This window comes from Borostomias antarcticus, assembly GCF_949987555.1.
Source record: "Borostomias antarcticus genome assembly, chromosome: 11".
Classification (NCBI taxonomy): domain Eukaryota; kingdom Metazoa; phylum Chordata; class Actinopteri; order Stomiiformes; family Stomiidae; genus Borostomias; species Borostomias antarcticus.
The window spans coordinates 6,400,595-6,424,998 of record NC_140244.1 but is presented as its reverse complement, the minus strand read 5'-3'; the positions used below and the strand labels follow the sequence as shown (position 1 = coordinate 6,424,998).

Below are 24,404 nucleotides of genomic sequence, written 5' to 3'. Positions count from 1 at the left end.
AAACTGAATTACCCTTCGGGGACAAATAAAGCTATCTGTATCTGTATCTGTATTATGTGAACCAAAATGGGACAGAATGCTTTTTTCATTTCTGTGCGACTTTAAATCCCAACAGTCTCTCTTTAAAGCCATGTTCACAATCTTATATCCCAACACCCCCCCCCCCCTCCCTGTAGGTTTGCAACACGGGTGACAAAATGGTGGAGTGCCAGCTCGAGACCCACAACCACAAAATGGTGACTTTTAAGTTTGACCTGGATGGAGATGCCCCTGAGGAAATAGCTACCTACATGGTGAGATCCCAACCTTGAGTTCCTCTTCAAGCTCTTGGCCATGTTCTTTCTTGAAGCCCCTCCCTCTCTACGTTTGTGTGTATGTGTGGTTACAGGATATGTAATGGCTGTCAGTGTGTCTTGTGTATTGGTTGCTGTGCATGCAGCCACCGCTGCGGTCATAGAGACATATAAAGGGGTTTATATCGATGGTTGTGAGTCATTATTGTTTATATTCTCTGGTCCTCTCGAATGCGTTTCCCCGCAGGCTGAGAATGGCTTCATCCTGCCCACGGAGAAGGAGATGTTCATCGACCAGCTGAAGGACATCGTGGACAAGGCGGAGGACATGTTGAGCGAGGACATGGAGGGGGAGACGGCCTCCGCCCTGGGGGGCAGCCCCCAGCTGGGTCTCTCCGCTGGGAGGCTGGGGGGAGAGGTGAGGGACAGGCCGGAGCAGACGGCATGTTGCCGCACGGAAATGACACATAATAAATTAACAAAAGTTAACGACCTTTTGACACACGCGTTCTAGATTTCAACAACGCTCACTCCTGCCTGAGTGAATTAGCCGCACGCTCTCAACCCCTGTTCCAGAATTTGGTTGTTGTTGAAGCATTTTACCCGTAACTCTGCTACTGCTGCAGCAATGCTGCGACTGTTGTCACTAATGATGTCAACCTTTAAAATAAGCATTATAATCTGAATTACACAGATGTTACGGAGATGGCTCTATAACTGTCTGTCTGTCTGTCTGTCTGCCTGCCTGTCTTCCTGACTGTCTGACTGTCTGTTTGCCTGTCTGTCTGTCTGTCTGTCTGTCTGTCTGTCTGCCTGTCTGTCTGTCTGTCTGTCTGTAGAGTCTGACGCCTGGAGCTCCCCAGCCGGTCTATCAGCAGAATGGTAAACTCAAACTCCTTCTTTCTTGTCCGTGTGGAGCATACCTCCATGGTGTGGAGTATATTGTGCATGTGGGGAAGATTCTTCAAAAGGATGTGTGGTTTACAGTTCGTCATTCACTACTAGTGTAACATCCCCGTTTCCCTGTCCTCGTTCTCTCCCAGTCCTCCACACGGGGAAGAGGTGGTTCATAATCTGCCCCGTGGAGGAGACCCCCTCCGACAGGACTACAAAAGCTCAGTCGGACGGAACTACAACCGCACAGTCCCCTGGGAGCTCTGCAGCAGCCCTGCCTGCAGACAGCGGCACTGCGGGTCCTGCTGCAGCCAGAGGTGACTTTAGTTTATGTAACTCCAGACAGACCCCTTGGAGACTAGCCCTGCACTGCCCTCTACTGGCAACCCTATGAACCACACCCTGTTAGTTATGTATCACTACCTACAAATGATAGTAGGTATCATACAGATGATGATGATAGATAGATAGATAGATAGATAGATAGATAGATAGATAGATAGATAGATAGATAGATAGATAGATAGATAGATAGATAGATACACAAAGGCACAGTGGGCACAGAAATATACAAAGAGGCAATATAGTCTGCAGGTGTATGTAAAGTTATATACTCAGCAAGTACATTTTTGCTCACTATATAGATTTAAATCAAACCCATCCCTATACCAGTCTTGAATATAATGACATTGAGATTATATTCTGAAATGCTGATGTGTTGATGCACCAATTTAACAAAATCAAAACTGCAAGAGAGAAGGGTGTGTTTCTTCTGTTGTGTTTCCATGGATCCGGATGCTAGTGGTCCATCTGGTCGTCTCTCGTCTCCTCTTCTTCTCCTCCAGGAGGAGAGCGAGCCCGAGGAGAGTCGTCCTCCACCGTGTCGGGGGGCAGCGGGGGCTACAGCCTCTGCAGCCCCCCAGTAGTGTCTAACATCGACCCCCTCCTGCTGGCCAACCTGTCCCCCCCGGGGCCCTTACCGGAGGAGGCGGTCAGTGGTGCGGTCCAGCCCAGGGGTCAGCAGTCCCAGCCGGCCGGAGCTCCTCCGGGACCCCCTCGCTCTTCCTCCTCCTCCTCCTCCACCCTCCTCCAGGGCTGCCTGTCAGCGGAGGACGCGCCGGGGGTCCGCGTGGGCGCCGTCTCCCCCATGAACGCCGCCCAGCAGATGGCCGAGATGGCGTGCGCCGCCTCCATGGCCGACGAGGTGCCGTGCTGCCCGCTGATCGCGCCCCTCTCCCTGGACGTGAGCGGCGGCGCCCGGGGGGGATCTGCCTTGCCTCCCCGCGACCGCGCCCAGCACACCCCCGTGGTGCTCCAGCAGCCGTTCGCCAGCAACTTGGGCGGGGCCAAGGCTCCCTCCGTACCTCAGAGCCCCGCCCCCCACTCGCAGGGGGCGGGGCCGGGGGAGGGCGACGGCGAGGGGAGGGGGGCGCGCGGCGGGTTCGTGGACAGCACCATCAAGACCCTGGATGAGAAGCTGAGGAACCTACTGTACCAGGAGTACGCCCCCATGTACCCCTCCGGCAGCGCGGCCGACACCCCCGGATCAGGGACCGAGTACGTCCAGTCTCCCCCCGGACCGGACAGCGCGGTCAGCACCCCTGGAATGATGGGAGAGGGGCGCTACCGCATCGGGGACCAACTGGTAAAGGAGAAGAAAAATAAAATAATAATAACCTTAGAGTGCCTATGGGGACACGGGAAGAGTCAATAATTTCGGGAAAAATATGTGTTCTAGTCAGTGGCGACAAACAATTTCTTGATCCTGTTTGATTTGTTGTGTCATGACACAATTCAAACAGGATCAAGAAATGATTCATCTCTAGCTCTAGTCTCTAGATTAACGTAACATATTTTTTCAGATGTAAGATCCCATGGGGTTATTCTCCTTCTGCTTCCATCCATAGCTCATAATACCACGGCTCACTATAGCGAGCGATGCTTTATAGTCACATAATAAGATTGTAATCTTGTGTCTGCATCTATCAGATGTAATCTAATCAAACGTTATTTGCCGTATATAGCACATTTCATACCAAAAATGCAATGCAATAGTGGTGAGGTCTGATGTCACTTTGTAGGCTGGAAAGTTAGTATTGCCGCTGTTGTGTGTGACTCTACTGACTCTACTGAATATTCTGACTCTACTTACTCTTCTGACTCTACTGAATATTCTGACTCTACTGACTACTGAATCCTCTGACTCTTCTGACTCTACTGAATATTCTGACTATACTGACTATTGAATCCTCTGACTCTTCTGACTCTACTGACTACTGAATCCTCTGACTCTTCTGACTCTACTGAATATTCTGACTATTGAATCCTCTGACTCTTCTGAATCTTCTGACTCTACTGACTACTGAATCCTCTGACTCTTCTGATTCTACTGAATCTTCTGACTCTACTGACTACTGAATCCTCTGACTCTTCTGACTTTGCTGAATCTTCTGACACTAATGCTTACTGAATCTACTGACTCTTCTGACTCTATTGAATCTTCTGACTACTGAATCTACTGACCGTTCTGACTCTACTGACTCTTCTGACTATACTCACTACTGAATCCTCTGACACTTCAGACTCTGCAGAATCTTCTGACTATTCTGCCTACTGAATCTACTGACTCTTCTGAATCTTCTGACTCTTCTGACTACTGACTCTACTGAATCTTCTGACTCCTCTGACTCTTCTGAATCTGCTGACTCTACTGACTCTATTGAATCGTCTGACTCTTCTGACTACTGAATCTACTGACTCTTCTAACTCTACTGACTCCTCTGACTCTACTGAATCTTCTGACTCATATGACTCTACTAACTCTACTGAATCTTCTGACTACTGACTCTTCTAAATGTACTGAATCTTCTGGACCTTCTGACTACTGAATCTGCTGACGCTTCTGAATCTGCTGACGCTTCTGAATCTACTGACTCTTCTGAATCTACTGACTCTTCTGAATCTACTGACTCTCCTGCTCTGCCTCCTCACCTCTTGTCTCTTCCTCTGTGTCTCGTTCTCTCAGCCCCAGATCCCTGAGAGGATGGACAGTTTGAGCACGTTCAGCGACTCTGCCGTGTGCGGTACGTACAACATGCTAACACGCTAACGCGCATGCTCAGCGACTCTGCCGCGTGCAGTACGTACAACATGCTAACACGCTAACGCGCATGCTCAGCGACTCTGCCGTGTGCAGTACGTACAACATTCTAACACGCTAACGCGCATGCTCAGCGACTCTGCCGTACGTACAACACGCTAACATGCACTCCTTCGTCTGACGCCTGTCAAAAATAAGAATAATAACTTCTGTCTTAATATCTGTCCTCAGCAACCATGTCCAGGAGACACATCGTACCGCACTCCGCATCCTGCACCGGGACCAGGGGGAGGTTTAAGGTTCATCTCTATTCATTCAGCTTTTATCTCTATTCATTCAGCTTTTATCTTTATTCATTCAGCTTTTATCAGAATCAGTTTTATTGGCATGTATAGGAATGATTCTGGCTTTCGAGCTTTTTTATCCATATAAGCGGTTGGTCAATGTAACCGTGTGTAACATAATGAAAAGCCCACCGTGTGTGTGTGTGTGTGTGTGTGTGTGTGCTGTCTGGCCAGATGGTCTCCGGGCCGCCTGACGTGGTCACCAGAGCGGATCTGAAGCTGCGGACCTGTAGCGCCGCCGCCTCGCCGGCGCGCCCCTCCTGCCCCGCCTCGGACTACACCCCCGGCCGCGCCGCCCCGCCGCGGCCCTCCCTGGGGCCCTCCTCCTCCACCACCATCGGCCGCTTCTCCGTGGTCGTCGCCGAGGACGACGTCACCCTGCGCACGCGGCCCAGCCGCTACTCCGCGCCGCCGGACTTCTACCTGGACACGCCCCCTCCCCTGGCCAAGTGCGGCCCCTCCCCAATCCCGCGCGCCCACACCTCCGGCTCCGTCGTCCCCGCGGACGTCACCGTGCACGCCCCCGCGCGCTTCCTCTCCTCCGACTCGGGGGCGGAGAGCAGCCCCGCCAAGATGGCGCCGGCCACGCCCTCTCGCCAGGCGCGCTCCGAGCGCAGGGGGAGTGACCTGATGAAGAGGGCGGTGGCTTTCCTGCGGCGCTCGGGGCGGAGCAGCAGCGTGCAGAGCTCTGATTCGCCGAGCCGGCAGGGGGGCGTGCATGCCTCGGCGTACATGAGCAGCGACAACGACTCTGAGATGGAGGACTCTGACATGAAGAGAGAGCTGCAGAGACTCAGGGAGAAGTGAGACACCGCGCTGGTCTTCATCCATGTTGGACAAATGGACTCTGTGTCTGGAGGCTTGGCAGCTCATCTAAAACTACTTTTTCACTTGTGTCTGTCCTCCTCTTCCTCCTCCCTCCTCATCCTCCTCCATTCTCTTCTCCCTCCTCTTCCTCCTCCCTCCTCCTCCTCCTCCTCCTCCATTCTCTTCCTCCTCCTTCCTCCTCTTCTCCCTCCTCTTCCTCCTCCCTCCTCTTCCTCCCCACCCTCGTCTTCCTCCCCTTCCTCCCCTACCTCTCCTCCTCCGTCGTCCTCCTCCTCCTCATTCCTCCTCTTCCTCTTCTCCCTCCTCTTCCTCCTCCGTCTTCCTCTTCCTCCCCACCCTCCTCTTCCTCCTCTCCCTCCTCCACCCTCCCTCCCCTCAGGCACCTAAAGGAGATCTCTGAGCTGCAGGCCAACCAGAGGGGAGAGATCGAGCTGCTGTACGAGCGGCTGGGTAAGGCCCCTCCCCCCGGGCTGGGCCTGTCCCACACGGCGCCCCCCGCAGGCCGGAGGAGGAGGCCCAGCAAGCACAAGCTGAAGGCCGGCAGGCTGCTCAGCCCGCTGGTGCAGCAGTTCAGGAGCGCCAGGTCAAAGGGCGCCGACCTCAGCAAAACCAGTACGTAGCAGGCTAAACGACGCTACTGTAAACTGTAATCTCTGTAGGTTACATGGGTGTGGGGGGTTCGATACTGTGGCTCAGGAGGTAGAGCGGGTCGTCTAGTGACCGCAGGGTCAGCGGTTCGAAGCCCGGGTCCTCCTGTTTACATGTCACAAGTGTCCATGGGCAAGACACTGAACCCCAATTTTTTTAAATTCTATTGAACCTTTATTTAACCAGATAAAACGTGTTGAGATTAAAGGAAATCTCTTTTTCAAGAGTGACCTGGCCAAGAGGGCAGCACACAATAAAAACACATAACCATCCACGTTTCATACATACAGAACAACAATAAAACATTGCTAGAAAGTTTCAGGATTGCATAGTTACAGAGACACTTCCCACTACTTTCAAGCTCTAAATCCTTTAGGATTTCCTTAAAGGCATCGCATGAGATCAGTTCGGGGAGTTTTAAGTCCTTTTGGAGGGCGTTCCAATCAGAAGGGGTGTCAATGAAATTCAAGTCTCACCAAAGTGTTTTGTTTTCCTACTTGACTGTTGTTCTAACTTTGTAGTTCGTTCTCATAGATCAGTCTGTAAAACTACAAATTCTTCCTGTGTGACATCACTTCCCTGTCCTCTTCATCCTGAAACTATGTCACTTCCTTTTTCACGTTATAACCTATCGACCTCGTCCCCAAGTGACTCACTCTTGCCCGGATTCACTTCCTGTGCCCGAGTCCAAATTTGCAAAATCGTAACAGAATAAAACTTCTGTCTTTTGTTTGAAACCAGCTTGAATCGACCACTCGCGTGCTCTTATTTTTAAACCAAGTATAAAAATACCCTCATAGGGGCAGCATATTTAAAGCCGTTCCCTTCACAGTATTAACACTCGGAACAGTCAGCTGTAGGGCGTTATGTGAGCGCAGACCATAATGGCTTTGGCTTCTAAGAAGAAAAGTGTACAAATTGCTAGGAACCAGTCCCAGGAGAGTTTAGTTGATAAAGCTCAACCAGTGGGTATGCCTGCGTACAGAGATGGCCAGTCAGAGTTTGCATACAAGGTACAGTGGTGGGTGAGATGTTTACAACCAGTAACAAATCACAATGCACAGTACACAGTGTCTAGAGACTGCAAGCACTGGGCAGAGGTATTCATGTACACCATAGTCCAGCAGAGGCAAAGAGGTAGCTGACACAAGGTATCTCGTGGCTGCAAAGGAAAAGCAAGACTTACAGTATTTCTAAAATAGAAACCTAGCTTAATCTTGAGCTTAGAGACCAGGTTTGAAATATGAGCCTTAAAAGATAATTTGCTATCAATGATAAAGCCCAAATACTTGTAACTTGAGACTAGCTCAATTACATTTCCATGAGAAGTTACAAGGTTTGGAAGACTTACAGGTAACCTAGCATTGGAGAACAGCATGACTTTAGACTTGTCTGCATTTAAAACCAACTTCAGTTTCTGCCATCGGGACTGAACAACATCAAAAGTGGACTGTAGGAGATTAAAGGTACTTTCAACAGATGATAAACAACAATAAACTACATCGGCATATAAATGGCACATAGCATTTGATACGTTTTCACACAGATTCTTGACATAAATTGAAAACAATATGGGTCCTAACACAGAACCTTGAGGCACCCCTTTTGATACTTACTGTCAGAAGGGAAGATGTGGACCCTTCCAGCTGAACGCATTGCGTTCTGGCAGACAGGTAGTTGGTAAACCAGGATGCTGCTTGTTTGTTTCGACATGCCAATGTGGAGGAGCATATTGATCAAGATTTTATGATCGACTGTATCCAACGCTTTTGATAAATCAATAAAAAGTGCAGCAAAAAAACTTGTGCTGCGCTTTTTATTGATTTATCAAAAGCGTTTGATACAGTCGATCATAAAATCTTGATCAATATGCTCCTCCAATTTACTCCCAATGAGCAGGCTATCGCCTTGCATGGCAGCTGTTGCTATTGGTGTGTGAATTGGTGAATGAGAGGCCATTGTAAAGCGCTTTGGATCATGAAAGCGCTATATAAGTGATACCATTTAGCATATGGCGTAAGGAAGCATGCTGTTTTCTACGTAGAGACTTGAGAAGCAGTCGGATGTCGTGGAATGTGTGTCTTATGAGGCACTGTGACCAACAACCATTTCTCCTCATGTGTGTGTGTGTGTGTGTGTGTGCGTGTGTGTGTGCGCACGCGCAGATGAAACTACCGCCACGAGCTTGAACGGCTCTCCGGCCAGAGCTCCGGCTTCGTTCCCAGGGGGCGGGGCTCGCTCCCAGGCACCGCCCCCCGCCGCCGGGCCCGTCCAGACCCAGCAGCCTTGCTCCCTCAGGGGCTCACTCTCCTCCGACGACATCTACGCAGGACTACAGGGAGAGGGCGTCGGCCCGCGCGCTCCCCCCGGCCAAGGTGACCCCGCCCGGACTGCAAGTACCAGCATGCAACACGAGAAACGCTATTGTTTGTTTTTTGCGCCCTATCGTAACCGCTGTCGTACGTAGGGGGACGCATCGAAGTGATAGTCGGTAATCGTAAAGCCATTTAGCAGGGCCTCGTTAAGCCTCGTTAAAACTGTTATGAGCTACTTTGTGCCTTTTGCCTTTAACTTAACGCAAAACTTAACGTGGTAGCTTGCCAACGTGTCACGCCGATGTGGGGCTTTGACAGGGCTAGGGGGCTCTGAGCACCGTGCTCTCCTTCACCCTGGTTGTTGTGTCTTCTCTCCTCCTCTCCTCTCTACCGCCCCCTGCAGGCTGGCCGCCTTACCCTCCAGCGTCTGAGGGAGTCTCCTATAAGTCCAGTAGCAAGACACGTGCTAGATTCCTCAGTGGGCCCGTGTCTCTTTCCATCTGTTTGTACCTTCTCCTCCTCTCCTCCATGGCTTTTCTCTCTCTCTCCCTTTCTCTTTTTCTCTCTCTCTCCTCTCTTTTTCTCTCGCTCTCTTCTTCCCTCTTTCTCATCTCGTCTTTTCTATTTCTTCCCATCCTCACTTCATCCCCTCATCCTCTACTACCTCATATCTCCAAGTCTGTCTCTCTTCCTCATATCTCCCTGTTTGTCTCTCTTCCTCATATCTCTCTATCTGTCTCTCTACCTCATATCTCCCCATGTCTCTCTTCCTCATATCTCCCTGTCTGTCTCTCTTCCTCATATCTCTCTGTCTGTCTCTCTTCCTCATATCTTCCTGTCTGTCTCTCTACCTCATATCTCCCTGTCTGTCTCTCTACCTCATATCTCCCTGTCTGTCTCTCTTCCTCATATCTCCCTCTCTGTCCCTCTTCTTCATATCTCCGTGTCTGTCTCTCTTCCTCATATCTCCCAGTATGTTTCTCTTCCTCATATCTCCCAGTATGTCTCTCTTCCTCACATCTCCCAGTACGTCTCTCTTCCTCATATCTCTCAGTATGTCTTTCTTTCTCATATCTCCCTGTCTGTCTCTCTTCTTCATATCTCTCTCTCTGTCTCTCTTCCTCATATCTCCCAGTATGTCTCTCTCCCTCATATCTCCCAGTATGTCTCTCTTCCTCATATCTCCCAGTATGTCTCTCTTCCTCATATCTCCCAGTATGTCTTTCTTCCTCATATCTCCCTGTCCGTCTCTCTTCTTCATATCTCTCTCTCTGTCTCTCTTCCTCATATCTCCCAGTATGTCTCTCTTCCTCATATCTCCCAGTATGTCTTTCTTCCTCATATCTCCCAGTATGTCTCTCTCCCTCATATCTCCCAGTATGTCTCTCTTCCTCATATCTCCCAGTATGTCTCTCTTCCTCATATCTCCCAGTATGTCTTTCTTCCTCATATCTCCCTGTCTGTCTCTCTTCTTCATATCTTTCTCTCTGTCTCTCTTCCTCATATCTCCCAGTATGTCTCTCTTCCTCATATCTCCCAGTATGTCTTTCTTCCTCATATCTCCCAGTATGTCTCTCTCCCTCATATCTCCCAGTATGTCTCTCTTCCTCATATCTCCCAGTATGTCTCTCTTCCTCATATCTCCCAGTATGTCTTTATTCCTCATATCTCCCTGTCTGTCTCTCTTCTTCATATCTCTCTCTCTGTCTCTCTTCCTCATATCTCCCAGTATGTCTCTCTCCCTCATATCTCCCAGTATGTCTCTGCTGGTCGTCTTGCTTTTGCATGTCCTGTAGTGTCATGTGCTTCAGCAGCTCTGTGTTCCTCTATCAGTTCCAGGAGCGTCCGGTGGGCCCCTGCAGTCCTGTGCAGTAGACCCTGTATGCATGGCCAAACCACCTGAGATCTGTTGTATGTTCAACTGCCACTTTTTTGGTCTGTGCTGGCTAAGAATGACACTTTTTTTTGTCTCTCACCTTTGTCTCCATTCTCTCCCTCTCTCTCTTTCTTCCTCCCTCTCTCTCTCCCCCACTCTCTCTTTCTCTCCAAATCTCTCTCCCCCACTCTCTTTCTCTCTCTCTCCCCAGTCTCTCTCTTTCTTCCTCCCTCTCTCTCTCCCCCACTCTCTCTTTCTCTCCAAATCTCTCTCTCCCCCACTCTCTTTCTCTCTCTCTCCCCAGTCTCTCTCTCTTTCTTCCTCCCTCTCTCTCTCCCCCACTCTCTCCTTCTCTCCAAATCTCTCCCTCCCCCACTCTCTTTCTCTCCCCCCCACTCTCTCTCTCTCTCTCCCCCACTCTCTCTCTCTCTCTCCCCCACTCTCTCTCTCTTTCTCTCTCCCCCCCCACTCTCTATCTCTCTCCCCCCACTCTCTCTCTCTCCCCCACTCTCTCTTTCTCTCCAAATCTCTCCCTCCCCCACTCTCTTTCTCTCCCCCCCACTCTCTCTCTCTCACTCCCCCCCACTCTCTCTCTCTTTCTCTCCCCCCCCACTCTCTCTTTCTCTCTCCCCCACTCTCTCTCTTTCTCTCTCCCCCCCCCCCCTCTCTCTCTCTCTCCCCCCCCACACTCTCTCTCTCTCTCCTCCCCCCCCCCCCTCTCTCTCTCTCTCTGTGTTCAGTACTGTGGCTCACATGTGTAGTGACTGCATGTCCAGCCTGACTGACTCAACGTTGCTCTCCCAGTTTTGCTCTGTGGTTGTGTTCTGATGTGGCGTCTGGCTTCTGTGCAGCTCTGGACAGCAGTGTGCTTCTAGTATTCTTATGGTCAGGCTTGGTGGAAGTCCTGACCCTGTCTGTCCCGCAGGGTCAACACTGAAGCGGCTATGCCTGGGGAAAGACCGCGGCAACCGTAAGTGAAGCTGTTTTGGCTAACGGGTGAATCTGTTAGTCTTGCTCGTTCTTCAGTACTGAGCGATCTCCTAGGGTTCCATCCATGTTTGCTGCCTGTGACTTTTCTTACTGTACATTGACAAGCAACTGAGCAACATTAGTTTTTACATTACAACATTATTTTCTTGTTCATTTTAGCCGTGTGTGTGTGTGTGTGCGTGTCTCCTAGGATCCGGTGCATCCAATCAATCGCAGCAGCAGACAGCAAGCTCCGACCCCCCTCCCCGTCAGCCAATGGTGGGCCTTGCCCAAGCTCAGGCTAACAACAGCAACAACAAGGTGGGCACGTACCCAGGCGCCTATACGGGCACCAGCATGGGCACGCTGACGGACGACCTGCATCGCCTGGTGGACGACTGGGCGCACGAGGTGCTGGCGGTCACCAGGAGGCCCCGCCCCCACGCCCCTCTCAGCTTCAGCAGGCACCCGCCGTGGGACGCGGGGGCGGAGCCTCGGACTAGAGCCAGACCGGCCAGCGTCCCAGATGTGAGTGAGGTTTTTTAGTAGGCATATGACACAATTAGATTAGATTAAATACTTAGATAGTTTATAGCCCTGGTCCAGTATTCTATTCGGGGCTATACTCCGCTATACTGTACTGCCAGGCTAGTGGATACCATAATAGCTGAGTGGATATAGGTATGTGCTATTTAAGTGCAAAATGTTGCTTTTTATATAAAAGGTGGGGGGCTACAACTGTAGCCACCTCTGAGAAAAGGCTTTCATCTTTCGAAAATTGTCTGTGAGTAAGGAAATAATATTGTCTGTAGACGCGGTAATGTTGACGGAGGGAAGGAAGTCAGTGGCGTACTGAACGGTCCGTGCCAGGGCGGTGTACCGGGGTACAGCCCCGAATAGTGTCCCCACCTGGACCAGGGTTAAGGAGGGCTAGTAGACCCACCTGGACCAGGACTAGGGAGGGCTAGTAGACCCATCTGGACCAGGGCTAAGGAGGGCTAGTAGACCCACCTGGACCAGGGTTAAGGAGGGCTAGTAGACCCACCTGGACCAGGGCTAGTAGACCCACCTGGACCAGGGTTAGGGAGGGCTAGTAGACCCACCTGGACCAGGACTAGGGAAGGCTAGTAGACCCACCTGGACCAGGACTAGTAGACCCACCTGGACCAGGACTAGGGAAGGCTAGTAGACCCACCTGGACCAGGACTAGTAGACCCACCTGGACCAGGGCTAGGGAGGGCTAGTAGACCCACCTGGACCAGGACTAGGGAGGGCTAGTAGACCCACCTGGACCAGGGCTAGTAGACCCACCTGGACCAGGACTAGGGAAGGCTAGTAGACCCACCTGGACCAGGACTAGGGAGGGCTAGTAGACCCACCTGGACCAGGACTAGGGAAGGCTAGTAGACCCACCTGGACCAGGACTAGGGAGGGCTAGTAGACCCACCTGGACCAGGACTAGGGAGGGCTAGTAGTGATCCCCCTAGATGTAGCACTACATTTGTGCTACATTGATTTGTGTGAATGGTGCTATATAAATAACATGACATTGACATGTACATACTTTAATGATCCCCCTAGGGGGAAATTTGGCGTTCTACAGTACGTGTTCGTGTGTGGAGCGGTAATGTTTCCGCTCAGAATGTAGTCATTGTTTTGTTTTTGTTTTTGTTTTTGCCGGAATGTGTGTAATTGTTGAGAAAGCTCTTTCTTCTTTTTCTTCAGGCACCTTCCGGGACAGCCCATGGCCCAGCAGGCTCCCAGCTGCCCCTCTCGTGGCCCGTGGCGGACGGCCCCCCTTCAGGTCTGGGCCCCGGCCCCTGCGTGGGCGGCTTCCCCCCCAGCTACCTGACGCCAGCGCCGCGGCCCCACGGGAGTCTGCTACCGTCCCCCCTCAGCGTGAGCCAGTGGCCCGGGCTCCTCTCCCCGCTCGGCTCGGGGGTCTTCACCTTCCCCGCCGTGCCCCCAGCCTGGGGCGCCCCCACCCCCGCTCCAGCTCCACCCTACGAGCCCCCCGACCCCAAAACCAGGACCCTCTAACCCCCCCCCAGCGTCACGTCTGTTACCAAATAAAGGAGTCCCTATGTAATTACACATCTACATAGAATTAATAAACCGTATATATTTAATCAGCAGCATGTCTGTATATAGGAAGCCTTTGTATATAGCCAGTATGTGTTGTTCAAGGTCTTATGTTACATGAATCACGTCCATTGACATAGTTCATGTTTATATACTGTACATAAGCCACATGTTTATGGCATATTTACCTGTGTGAATGTACTGTCATGTACATAAACATCTTATGCGCAAAAGTACATAATTCATTCTTTTCTTTTTCATTTCGCATAATTAAGTTTATTTCAATTGATCTGATCTATTTGTATTTGCTCCATTCATACTTTAGGTGTGTATGTATATAAATCATTCCATGTGTGTGTGTGTGTGTGTGTGTGTTTGTGTGTATCACCCATATACATTTATTAACATCCCATGTGTGTATGTAAACCATCAAGCTCTTGATTGTGTGTACAGTATGTCATCTAGTAGGTGCTGCATTGTTGTCCTTAGTTAACCAACTTCCCATCATGCATCACTACAACGCCATATCATTATGGCCAGTCGTCTGCGGCTCCTTAGCGGGTCATGTGACACTCGCATTATCGATGAGACGCTTTCGACATTAGTGCTTGATATAGTCCTAATGTAACATGGTTGGAACTTGAACTTAATCTTCAGGTTGAAAATCCTACGAGAGTGCCTTGAACAGCAGTTTCTGTTTCATTATGACGTCAAAATCCGATATCATTTTGGTCACAAGGATCTGCCCTTGAGAGAATGTGGCTCTTCATTTGAATGTTGAATGTAGGGAGAAAGCCAACAGCTTATTTTGGCTCATGTTCGGGGCACTATGAGGCCGCATCGTTAGATAGTATCATCATATATCATCGTTAGCTGATTAAAAAGTAGGCTATGGTAAGCGGAGGTTCCAAATCTATTTTTCTATCTCAGAATTGTACTGGGAGAATCATATATATAGCGCACTAAAGCTACATTATGCCTGTCCCAATGCTCTAAGGGATGTGTAAGTACAGCTATGGTTCTGCTTGACATCCTGTACCTCATTGACCACAGCACATAATAGGCTATGTAGGCTATGTATACACTGTTTTACTACTGTCAAGCCTGCGCCAGCCAGGTGACCTGAATAGGGAGTAGCTGAACATTCTGTAGTTGGGTTAGACACTGTGGGACCTGCAGAAGAAGTACATTTTCAAAGGAAGTTATTTACCTCAAGGCTCTTTCCTTTTTAATAAACAAACAAACTTCTGACTGTCTGAAACAACATGCAATAAATCCTAGAGGGCTAAAAAGGCTACATGACCTACAGTGGAGACATGCTCAGAAACCATCAGCTTCCTACTGTACACCTAATTACCTAGGTGTACATGTACATGTTTCGCCTGTTTGGATTCTCGAAAAGTGAATTACTTTTTATGAGGGGTTAATGCATGTCACTTGAACAGAATTACCAACCTGTATATGAATGTTAGAAGCATGTAGGTATATGTACTGTAACTGGTAGGGGGGCCATAACATGACTGGTCTATTAGTGTAGCCACCAGGTCAGATATCTGCATTAAGTACTGTATATGTGGGCCTCTTCTGGGGCTAGGATTATACTGTAGATAACTATAGGCAGCCAAGAAAGGTAATACTACACAGGAATGAGCTGCAGCGTTGATGTAAAGTCAACCAGAATCTAGGATACCATCACACAGGGGGGAGGGGGGGGGGGTTGACAGAAAATGTGTATACGATACGATACATATAATTTTTATTATCCATGTTTTTTTTTATTTTAAATCCACATCACTGTTTTCATTTTTGGTAAAGGGTGCAAAAATGTAAGGTCAATATGATGAAATAACTTAATAGTAGCTTCCTTCAAAGGGCGGCCCTCGTGGCTCTGAGGCTGGAGACTGTCTGTTAGACGCAACTACTGTGGGAGACAGAGATTTTGGTCAATGCAGTTCTCATTGATTGTGACCAAGGCTTTACTGAATGGCCTGGAATGTATTTATCTTTGTCTGCAGTGTGAAACTGTGTTTGTTACTTTACTCTCACAGTCAGGTGGACAACCAGCAATTTCCTGGTAACTGTACAGTGTTCATTCAACTCAGTTTGAACCCTCTGGTAACGGTACAGTGTTCAACTCAATTAGAACTGAACTCTGATACAGCAGACTTTGACTCGAATCGTCCATGATGGAGAGACTATCATTTCCATCAGGCCTATGCCGTTCCACACCTGCGTTTTAACCCAGCAAGGCTTCTCTTCTATCTCTGATCTGTGACGCTTGCATTACAAAGCTCTGTTCGCTTGCTTTTGCCTGCTGTATAGATCGCCTACTCCTCCATGTACTCTCCTGACCTGGACAGCAACACCTGTGGTCGAATTTGAACTTGCTCTGTGATTGATATGATTTCTACCAACATTTTTGTGTAGCAGACAAGATGCTCCAGGATGGTCGAAAGGTTGATTACTAACAGAGACTAAACAGCAGACACAGCACAAGGTTTGGGTCTGAAAGTTGACGGAGTGAACACATCTTGTGATGGATAAGAGCAATCTATGGGTGAAGGGTTAACCCTGATTCTTCAAATTGTTGAGGGGTGACTGTGGTTACATTGACAAATGGATCATTAAGGGGTGTGTCCACTAACAGTAAAAACACAGTTGAACTGTCTGATCAGTACTTTTCAGGGAGACTTCACTGACAACTTTGTTGTCACTCTTGTAAAACCTTCCCTCTCTGCTGAGGTTGATTAAAACTAGCGTCTGCATCTGAGAATTAGGCTACTTGTTTCTTGTTAAAAGCTTTTTCCACCACACACTCTTTCACAAAGACTGTATATACTTGAAGATGGAAATAAACTCATTTTTGCTTGACAAAACTGGTGTCATGTACTGTGTATAATTGATCATTGCTGCTAACTGATTTCTGAGTCAGTCAGTGGTTTCTTACCTCAGTAGTGTTATGTGTCTGTTTCTATAGACAAGCTGTTATAATTAGGGGTCCTATGAGAGTAAACATAGGAACCCTATTGTAATTGTTTGTATACCTTATTATTATTTTTCCTGGAAATGCTTGAAAAAGTCTTGAAGTTCTGGACCAAAAATGCTAAAAATCACCAGGCCCAAAACTACAGACCAGAGTACTGTAATTAGGCCACAATGAGTCTTTGGACTATTATTACACAAAATGAAAACAAAACTTAGAACAAAGCCAGCTACCCATGTGAGGGTACTAGAGACACTGGATTTGGACGGGGGTGTGCGGGGGGGGGGGGGGGGGGGAGCCCAGAGTCCACCGCACTGCCCCCCACCGGCTGTGACAAGAGGGGGGCGCCACAGAGCTGGCCAAATACAGCCACCCATTCACCTCCAGTCATTTTTACCTCAGCCCCAGTGAATCATGGGGCGGGTCCACGCACCCCGGACGGCCATGAACCTCCCTTAAATTTTTCCAACTAGGATTACACAAAAACTACCAGACTGCTTTTCATGAAACTCGGTGGAGGGGTGTAGCATGGGCCTATTTAGAACCCATTCAATGTTGACGCGCACAGAGCCATGAGGTGCATTCAGGGGTGGAGGTCTGTGCTCTCTGAGCACCATTTCTAGTTGCTGCTTGCGGCTTTAATTTTACTCTACATTTTATTGCACAAAGTCTCTTAGTTCACTCATATGCTCACTGAGCACAGCACTGGGAGGGCCACCCACCTAACCCTCTACCTAGACGGCCTGGAGCTAGTGTTCAGTAGTGTGGATAGTTACCAGATGGTCCAGAGCTAGTGTTCAGTAGTGTGGATAGTTACCAGATGGTCCAGAGCTAGTGTTCAGCGTGTGTGTAGCGTGACGTGACTGGTGCATCCTACAGTATACAGAACATTCATTCATTCTATACATATATTCTCAAATATAATAATCTATAGTAGCCTATGGTAAATATATTTCTGCCATATGAACTTGACATATATTTGAAGATATAAGTAGGCCTACTTATATGTAAAAATAATATATGTAATATACACATGTTGTGGAAGGTATTTTTGATAAAGTGCTATTATAGTTGTTTAAACACAAGGCCTGTCTATTTAGGCCTAGTTATGCTTCAATACTGAATGTCAGCAGTTTGTTTAACACATAGTTATTATCTGTGTTCCAGTAGCAGATAAGTTGACTGCCAAGGACACACATCCTCACAATGGAGAGCCTGTTAAAGTTGCAGAAAATGTAACTTAACAGAGAACACCTTATTCACATCGGCCGAATGGAAAACGAAAGTAGTAAGCTCATAGGACAAGCATTAGATAAAAGTTTCTACCAATCAGGTACTCACACATGTAGTCACGCGGTGTGGAATAGCATAGCATAGCATAGCCTAGCCTAGCATATATATATGCCGTCCCGACATTTAGTCGGCGCGCTTGCTCAGACACACTTATGTTTCTGTGTAACCGTCCCTTTTGCTGCAAACTGTAAGGTATTAAAGTAAATTCTTTTATTCTATTCTGTTGTATTTCTCGTCCTCATTTGACAAGGTTGTGTGGTTGTGTTGACTTCTATGAGGAGAACCCTGTGGTACTGGCGAATTCAATCTGGAGTGTTATAATAGTATTTTGTGAGTGTCCAAACGTCATAGGTCAATCGAATCCAGCCACCACATTTCACTGGTGTCCAGAAGTGGGATTCCAGCTGATCTGCCCGTCTGGGTGAGCCTCCGTTGGACTGATCACCCTTCACGCATCCACTTCATAGCCAAGCCGTCGACGGACGAGGTTGGAAGGCGGACGCAGGGTCGCTCAGAGGGGCAGGGGCCTGGAATCCCTCGATAGAAGGACAACCAACACACAACTGGGAGGATTTTGCTTTTCTGACATTTTAAGTAAGTTCCAAACGTACACCAATTGTTCACAGAGTTAAAAATTCCTTTTTAATGAGAGTATATACCTAGGGCTACGCTTGTGACGTACGGCATAGGATATAAAGAGATTATTAAGGTCCACATACATACATTGGTTGCCACGGTGAGGTTTTAATGCTAGCTACATTATAACTACATAGTCCGTCCATAGACCAAGAATTCCCACACCTAAACACCGGTTAGGCTCACAGAGAAGTGCTGCGCCTGTGTTTAACATTTTAGTTGTTGAAGAATTATTCTTTTGGTTGGGTTTTCAAATTAATTGACTGTGTGAAGTGTTTTATCCGAGCGGTGCGAAATAGAACCATAACGACTCCGATATTAAACAGTGTTGCTGTTCCACATAAAGTACGTTCCCCATTCTGATTAAAGGTACTATTCTTCTACTACTACTGTTCTACTACTATTACTATTACTATTACTACCATTATTAAAGAAGTGTGATTGAAGTGACTGTTGTGTTGTGTGCATTAGAGACCTAAGGTGTTTGAAACATGGGTTCAAATCTAGGTAAAACTCTCGGTGATTACTGTACCGAGAGCAAATGTTATGCTTATATGCGAGACACACAAGGCGTCCGTAGCGTGGTCGGCCTCCGCAACCTCGATAAGGTAGACTGGCCCGCTAACGGTACATTTGCAATGTGTGTGATAAAAGGCGTGAAGGATAAAGTGGAAGAGATGACAGAGAAGGAAAGGAAAAAATTTAAGTTAGAGAGCGATGTTTGTGCGGTTCTCGGTCTCTGGGAAACAGAGGCTAAGAACCGTCAAAAGGGATGTGAATTAACACTGTTTTCCAGCCAGGGGGGAGACACGGTTCCGTCGTTTCTAACTGATCAGGCTCGCAGAGACGATGAATACAGCCCGTTCCCCGCACCAGCCCCGCTGCAGCCACCTCCACAACAGCCACAACAGCCACCAGCACCAGTGCCCCCTCTCTACCCCAATCTCTCTCTCTCCGTCCAGGCACCAGCCCCGCTGCAGCCACAGCCACCTCCACAACAGCCACCTCCACCCGCCTACCAGCAAGGGGCGTACCAGGCCGGGGCACCACTACAATTGGGGCCGCCATCAATATCCACCGATGAGGCAGCCATCAAACTCATCACCGACTACATGAAAAAAAGTAAACTATCTGAGGACAATTTTAACAAATTAATGACATCTCGTAACCTCTCTCCAGCGCCACAGACACCCGCCCCAAGGGCCCCACAGGCCGCGTCCACACCCCACTCAGGGGGTGCCTGCGGCGGCCCTGAAGACTCCGACACCGGGTTCGGAGCATCCGTGTCAGCCATGGAGGAGGAGGAGGAGGAGGACGGCCAGTTCCCGATGATCGAGCTACCCAATGCTAATGGAACCATGAGTCTCGTCCACCGATCCATGACTCCCAGTGACATTCATGACATGATACTTCAACTACCCCCACTAAAGACTGACTCTGAAGGGTATGCCAGACAACTAACCAGACTTTCTAGTGATTGCCTCCTCACTATCCAGGACCTCGTGCGCATCCTCTACAAAACCGCTGGACCAGGGGAGCTGTGGGACCGGCTGAACCGCCGGGTGTTCCAGGTCGTACAGCCAGGCACCAACTGGGTCGAAGCCCCAGGAACCAGCGCGGCCAACTACCAAATGCACCTGCTCCTGAGGGACCTCCGCCAGAACCTGGTTCTCCTCTGGCCCGTCAGCAGAGACCCCACCAAGGTAACCAATTGTGTACAGGAAGCCGAGGAGCCAGTGACGACCTACATCGAGAGGCTGAAGAAGAGCATCGCTGATCACTTCCGTATGAACGACCACATGGAGGGGTATGGATCCACGCTCGTGGGCATGGCCCTAAAGGGGATGAAGCCCGCCCTCTCACAGCGGGTGACCCAGACCTGGATTGGCTATGACGACAACCCCACCGCCAACGACCTCATCATCCACGCCAGACACGCCGAGAAGCAGCAGAACGCGAAGGATGCCGAGGCTGTCGAGCAGGAGAAAAAGAAGGAGGCCAAAACCAAGGCAAGTCTGAACACTGCACTAACTCTGGTTATGTCTGATGCTCATGCCAGGCTCCACGGGCTCGATCGACCCGACCCGCCCAGGGAGCCACGCCGGCAGCCAACGGTGCAGTGGAAGGAGCGGACCAGGAGCGGGCCACCGAGAGACCAGTACGGACCAATGAGGTGCTTCAACTGTAAGGAGGAAGGCCACATGGTTCGGGACTGCCCATATCCAGAGACGGAGCAGCAGAAGGAGTGGAGGAGGAGGCACCAGAACCGCGAAGGAGACCCAGGTAGAGCAGGGAGAGGCCCCTTCCAGGTTCATGGCGATGTGTTACAGTACAATCAGGACCGTCCAAGGCAGAACCAAGGAACCGGAGGATCAGGAGGCACCTGGAGACCAGCCAACCGCAATGACCTTGCATGATGGGGCGAGGAGGCCAGGGAGGGAGTCTTTGATGATTGGCACGACTCGACCGTTCCTCCCTTTTCCGACAAGGCTGAAGGTACATCTAACACTGACACACACACTGAGGGAGTATACATTATGATGGAGGGAGCACACAGACGATTGCCCACTGTTCTTTTGACAATCGAAGGTCAGGACATAATGTTTCTTGTTGACTCCGGTGCTACCACTTCTGTGTTATGTGCTAACCAATGTAATTTCAGACCCACACTGTCGGGAGATACCAGAACCACTAGAAGCGCGTCTGGGGCCTCCACAACTGAACCACTCACTGTACCAATAAAATGCACGTTTCACACTGATTCAGCATCAATTGATTTTGAGCATTCATTTATGTTTAGCAAAGGGTGTCCCATGAATTTGCTAGCCAGGGACATCATGTGTAAACTCAACCTAAATTTAGTAGTTACAGATGCCGGAGTCAAAGCACACATACCACACCCAGACACAGAGTTCAGGCTCATGCTAGATGAACAGGACCGGTTTGCCCTTGTCCTGGAGTTAGCGGAGGAGGACGGGGACTTACTGGCACATATGGCTAATGATTTTAGGGAGGACATGACTGTAGAACCACCTATCTGCACTGTACAAACACCCCATGTTACTATGCAGGTTACAGCAAGCAAAGAGGAAGTTGAAGAATGGGTAAGGGATGTAGATGGAGCAGGTCCCCAGCTAGGCACAGGCAGGATTAACAGCATCTATTTCAGCAACTCTATCACCACAGCGGGAGTCACCCTAGGAGACGCCGAGGCACACGACTATGTGCCCGCCGTCCAGGAGGGGGTGCCCCATGTTTCTCTCACCAAAGGGCGGACGGATGCATGGGTTAGCCTAGGAGGCTTCACAGGGGCCTGTGAGTGGCTGTGGAGCACGGGTAAACATGAAAAGGAGGGTTACACTCAGTTCGGTGAGGTAACCTCCCTATTGATGTATGGTGAACTTGTATATAGATTGAAACTGTTTGAACCCATGATGTTGACCATGACCCGAGATGTAATGGCAATTTTTGATCCACAGTACCTGATGACCGAGGAGGAACCAGCCGATGTAGGGGAAATGTTAGCCAGGCTACCCCACTGCATCTGGGCATCAGGGAAGTATGATGTAGGGAAAGTTAGGTCAGCCACCCCAGTGGTGGTATCCAACAGAGACGGAGGGGCCCAGGCGCCCGGAGTTCAGGTAAAGCAGTACCCCATCTCAAAAGAGGCAGAAGAAGGGGTAAGGCCGGTGCTGGAAGAGCTGTTAAAAGCAGGGGTGATTATAGACATGCCACAAGGAAGCCCTGTTAACACACCCATCTTCCCAGTAAAAAAGCACCGGGAAGCAGGTCAGCCACCAGAGTGGAGGTTTGTGCAGGATCTCAGGGCCGTGAATGAGGTATGTTTGAAACTCGCTCCATTGGTACCAGACCCTAACACAATCTTTGAACCTCTAACACCTGACTGCAAATGGTACACTGTTGTGGATCTTGCAAATGCTTTCTTTTCTGTGCCAGTTGACCCCAAATCACAGCACTGGTTCGCATTCACTTTCAACGGTCGATGCTACACCTGGACACGCTGTCCCCAGGGATGGACGAATTCCCCCACAATTTACAACGCTGTCCTATCCAACGACCTTCGTGAGTATGTCCCACTGGCTGGCGGGGTGCTCATTCAGTATGTTGATGACATACTTCTTGCTTGTCCCACCAGAGAAGGCTGTCTGGAAGGGACCGAGAGGCTCCTACGCCTGCTGGCGGCGGGAGGCCACAAGGCATCCAGGAAGAAAGCCCAGCTTGTGACACAACAGGTCACGTTCTTGGGCCAAACACTCACGGCCGAAGGTAAGCGTATCACACCAAGTCGGGTCACAGCGATCCTGGCCATGAAAAGACCAGGGACCAAGAAGGAAGTTCTCTCTTTCCTTGGAATGGTAGGCTACTGTCGCACCTTCATTCCCGAATGCAGCAGGTTAGACAAAACACTGCGCACCCCGTTTCTCTCCCTTAAACCAGGAGAAAAGGTGATTTGGAGCCCGGAGATGGAGTCAGCTTGGGAGGAGCTGAGGTCCGCGCTCACCACCGCACCGTGCCTTGGGTACCAGGACCCCACCAAGCAGTACGACCTGTTCGTCGATGGGAGTGGTAAGCATGTGAGGTGTGTGCTGACCCAGAGGTATGGGGGAAGACACCGACCAATCGCTTACTTCTCACAGGCGTTCTCTGCTGTCGAGCTGGGGCTCCCTGGGTGCACGAGGGCCGTGGTGGCGTGCGACATCGCTCTGGTAAAGTGTGCTCCGATTGTAGGATACTGTAAGGTTGTCATTCAGGCCCCGCATGCAGTGGCGGCGATCCTTAACTCTTCGGAGCAAGGCTGTCTTAGTACTGCCCGCGTTCAGCGGTACGAAAGTTCTCTCTTGAGTCAGTCCAACGTGTCAGTTGTCCGCTGTACCACACTTAACCCTGCAACCCTTCTCCCAGATGTCAACCTGGCAGAGGTGGAGCACGACTGCGTGGTACGAGTGGACGAAGAGTGCAAACCAAGGGCAGATTTGAAGGATGTGCCCTTGGAGGGCGCGCGTGCACTTTACTGTGATGGTTCTGCTTCCATCGATCCCAATACAGGTCATAAACATGTGGGTTTTGCAGTTGTTTCCGACACAGAGGTAGTGACCAGTGGCAGGCTACAGGACGGGTGGTCGGCACAACAGGCAGAGTTGTGGGCCCTCACCCAGGCGTGTGAGGCATCACGTGGTAACAAGGTCACCATTTACACCGATAGCAAGTACGCATGGGGAGTGTGACACAGTTTCGGCGCCCTATGGGCCAAAAGGGGTTACAAAACATCAGCAGGCACCAACATCAAGAATAGGGAACTGATTGACGGCCTACTCGCAGCTATGCTACTACCCTCGAAGCTGGCGGTAGTCAAGGTCATGGCACACACCAATGCAACAGACACAGCATCAAAGGGCAACCAGCTGGCCGATGAGGAGGCCAAGCGAGCGGCTGGTTACCACCTGGCAGCCAACCTTAACTCTCTCTCCAATTGTGACACTTGCTTTCTCTCGCAGGAACCAGAGGAGCTGACGGAGGAGGATCCAGTTGAGGGACAGGACTATTTGGTGGCTGCAGGATCGAGTGTGCTTAGGAGAATGTACAGGACTGATCTGGGCCCTGTGGAAGCCTCCCTATGGGAGGAAGAGGGCTGCACGAAAACAGACGGTATCTGGAGGGCAGCAGACGGTAGACCGTGCATGCCGAGAAAACATTACACATATTACTGTCATGTTGCTCACGGACGTGGTCACGTGAGCAAAGGGGGGATTAGTCAGATCCTTACCCGATCTTGGTACTGCCCAAGCATCACACAAACAGCAGAGAAAATTTGTCAATGTTGCATCACATGTGCCCGATACAATGTATCTAGGGGCCTCAAAAACACACCAGGACACCATGGGGGTCTAGCCCAGGGTGTAGGAGCTCATCTAATGCTTGATTTTGTGCACCTTACTCCTGCAGCCGGCAAGAATGTGGCGTTGGTGGTCGTGGACATGTACAGTAAGTGGGTGGAGGCTTACCCAATGAAACGGGAGACAGCACGAGGAGTGGCTGAGGCACTGTGCAGAGGTTGGTTCCCCACATTTGGCTTACCCAAGAAAATCTCCTCAGACAACGGCAGCCCGTTCGTCAGTGAGATA

At 49.9% G+C, this 24,404-nt stretch overlaps 1 protein-coding gene across 1 annotated transcript in view; it reads left to right on the top strand.

Annotated features, from left to right (window-relative positions):
• The window catches only part of wnk2 (WNK lysine deficient protein kinase 2), a gene marked incomplete at both ends in the record, with an annotated part of 47,784 nt that extends 34,477 nt beyond the window's left edge, over positions 1-13,307 (top strand). Inside the window, 14 exons of the mRNA XM_084445768.1 lie at positions 177-293; positions 541-711; positions 1,133-1,175; positions 1,337-1,504; positions 2,045-2,832; positions 4,213-4,270; positions 4,519-4,586; positions 4,806-5,434; positions 5,839-6,071; positions 8,333-8,482; positions 8,826-8,924; positions 11,224-11,268; positions 11,479-11,795; positions 12,993-13,307. Of these exons, the coding sequence (XP_084301894.1) occupies positions 177-293; positions 541-711; positions 1,133-1,175; positions 1,337-1,504; positions 2,045-2,832; positions 4,213-4,270; positions 4,519-4,586; positions 4,806-5,434; positions 5,839-6,071; positions 8,333-8,482; positions 8,826-8,924; positions 11,224-11,268; positions 11,479-11,795; positions 12,993-13,307 (3,201 nt within the window). The remainder of the gene's footprint in view (positions 1-176; positions 294-540; positions 712-1,132; positions 1,176-1,336; positions 1,505-2,044; positions 2,833-4,212; positions 4,271-4,518; positions 4,587-4,805; positions 5,435-5,838; positions 6,072-8,332; positions 8,483-8,825; positions 8,925-11,223; positions 11,269-11,478; positions 11,796-12,992) is intronic.
• Between the last annotated feature and the right edge of the window lie 11,097 nt (positions 13,308-24,404).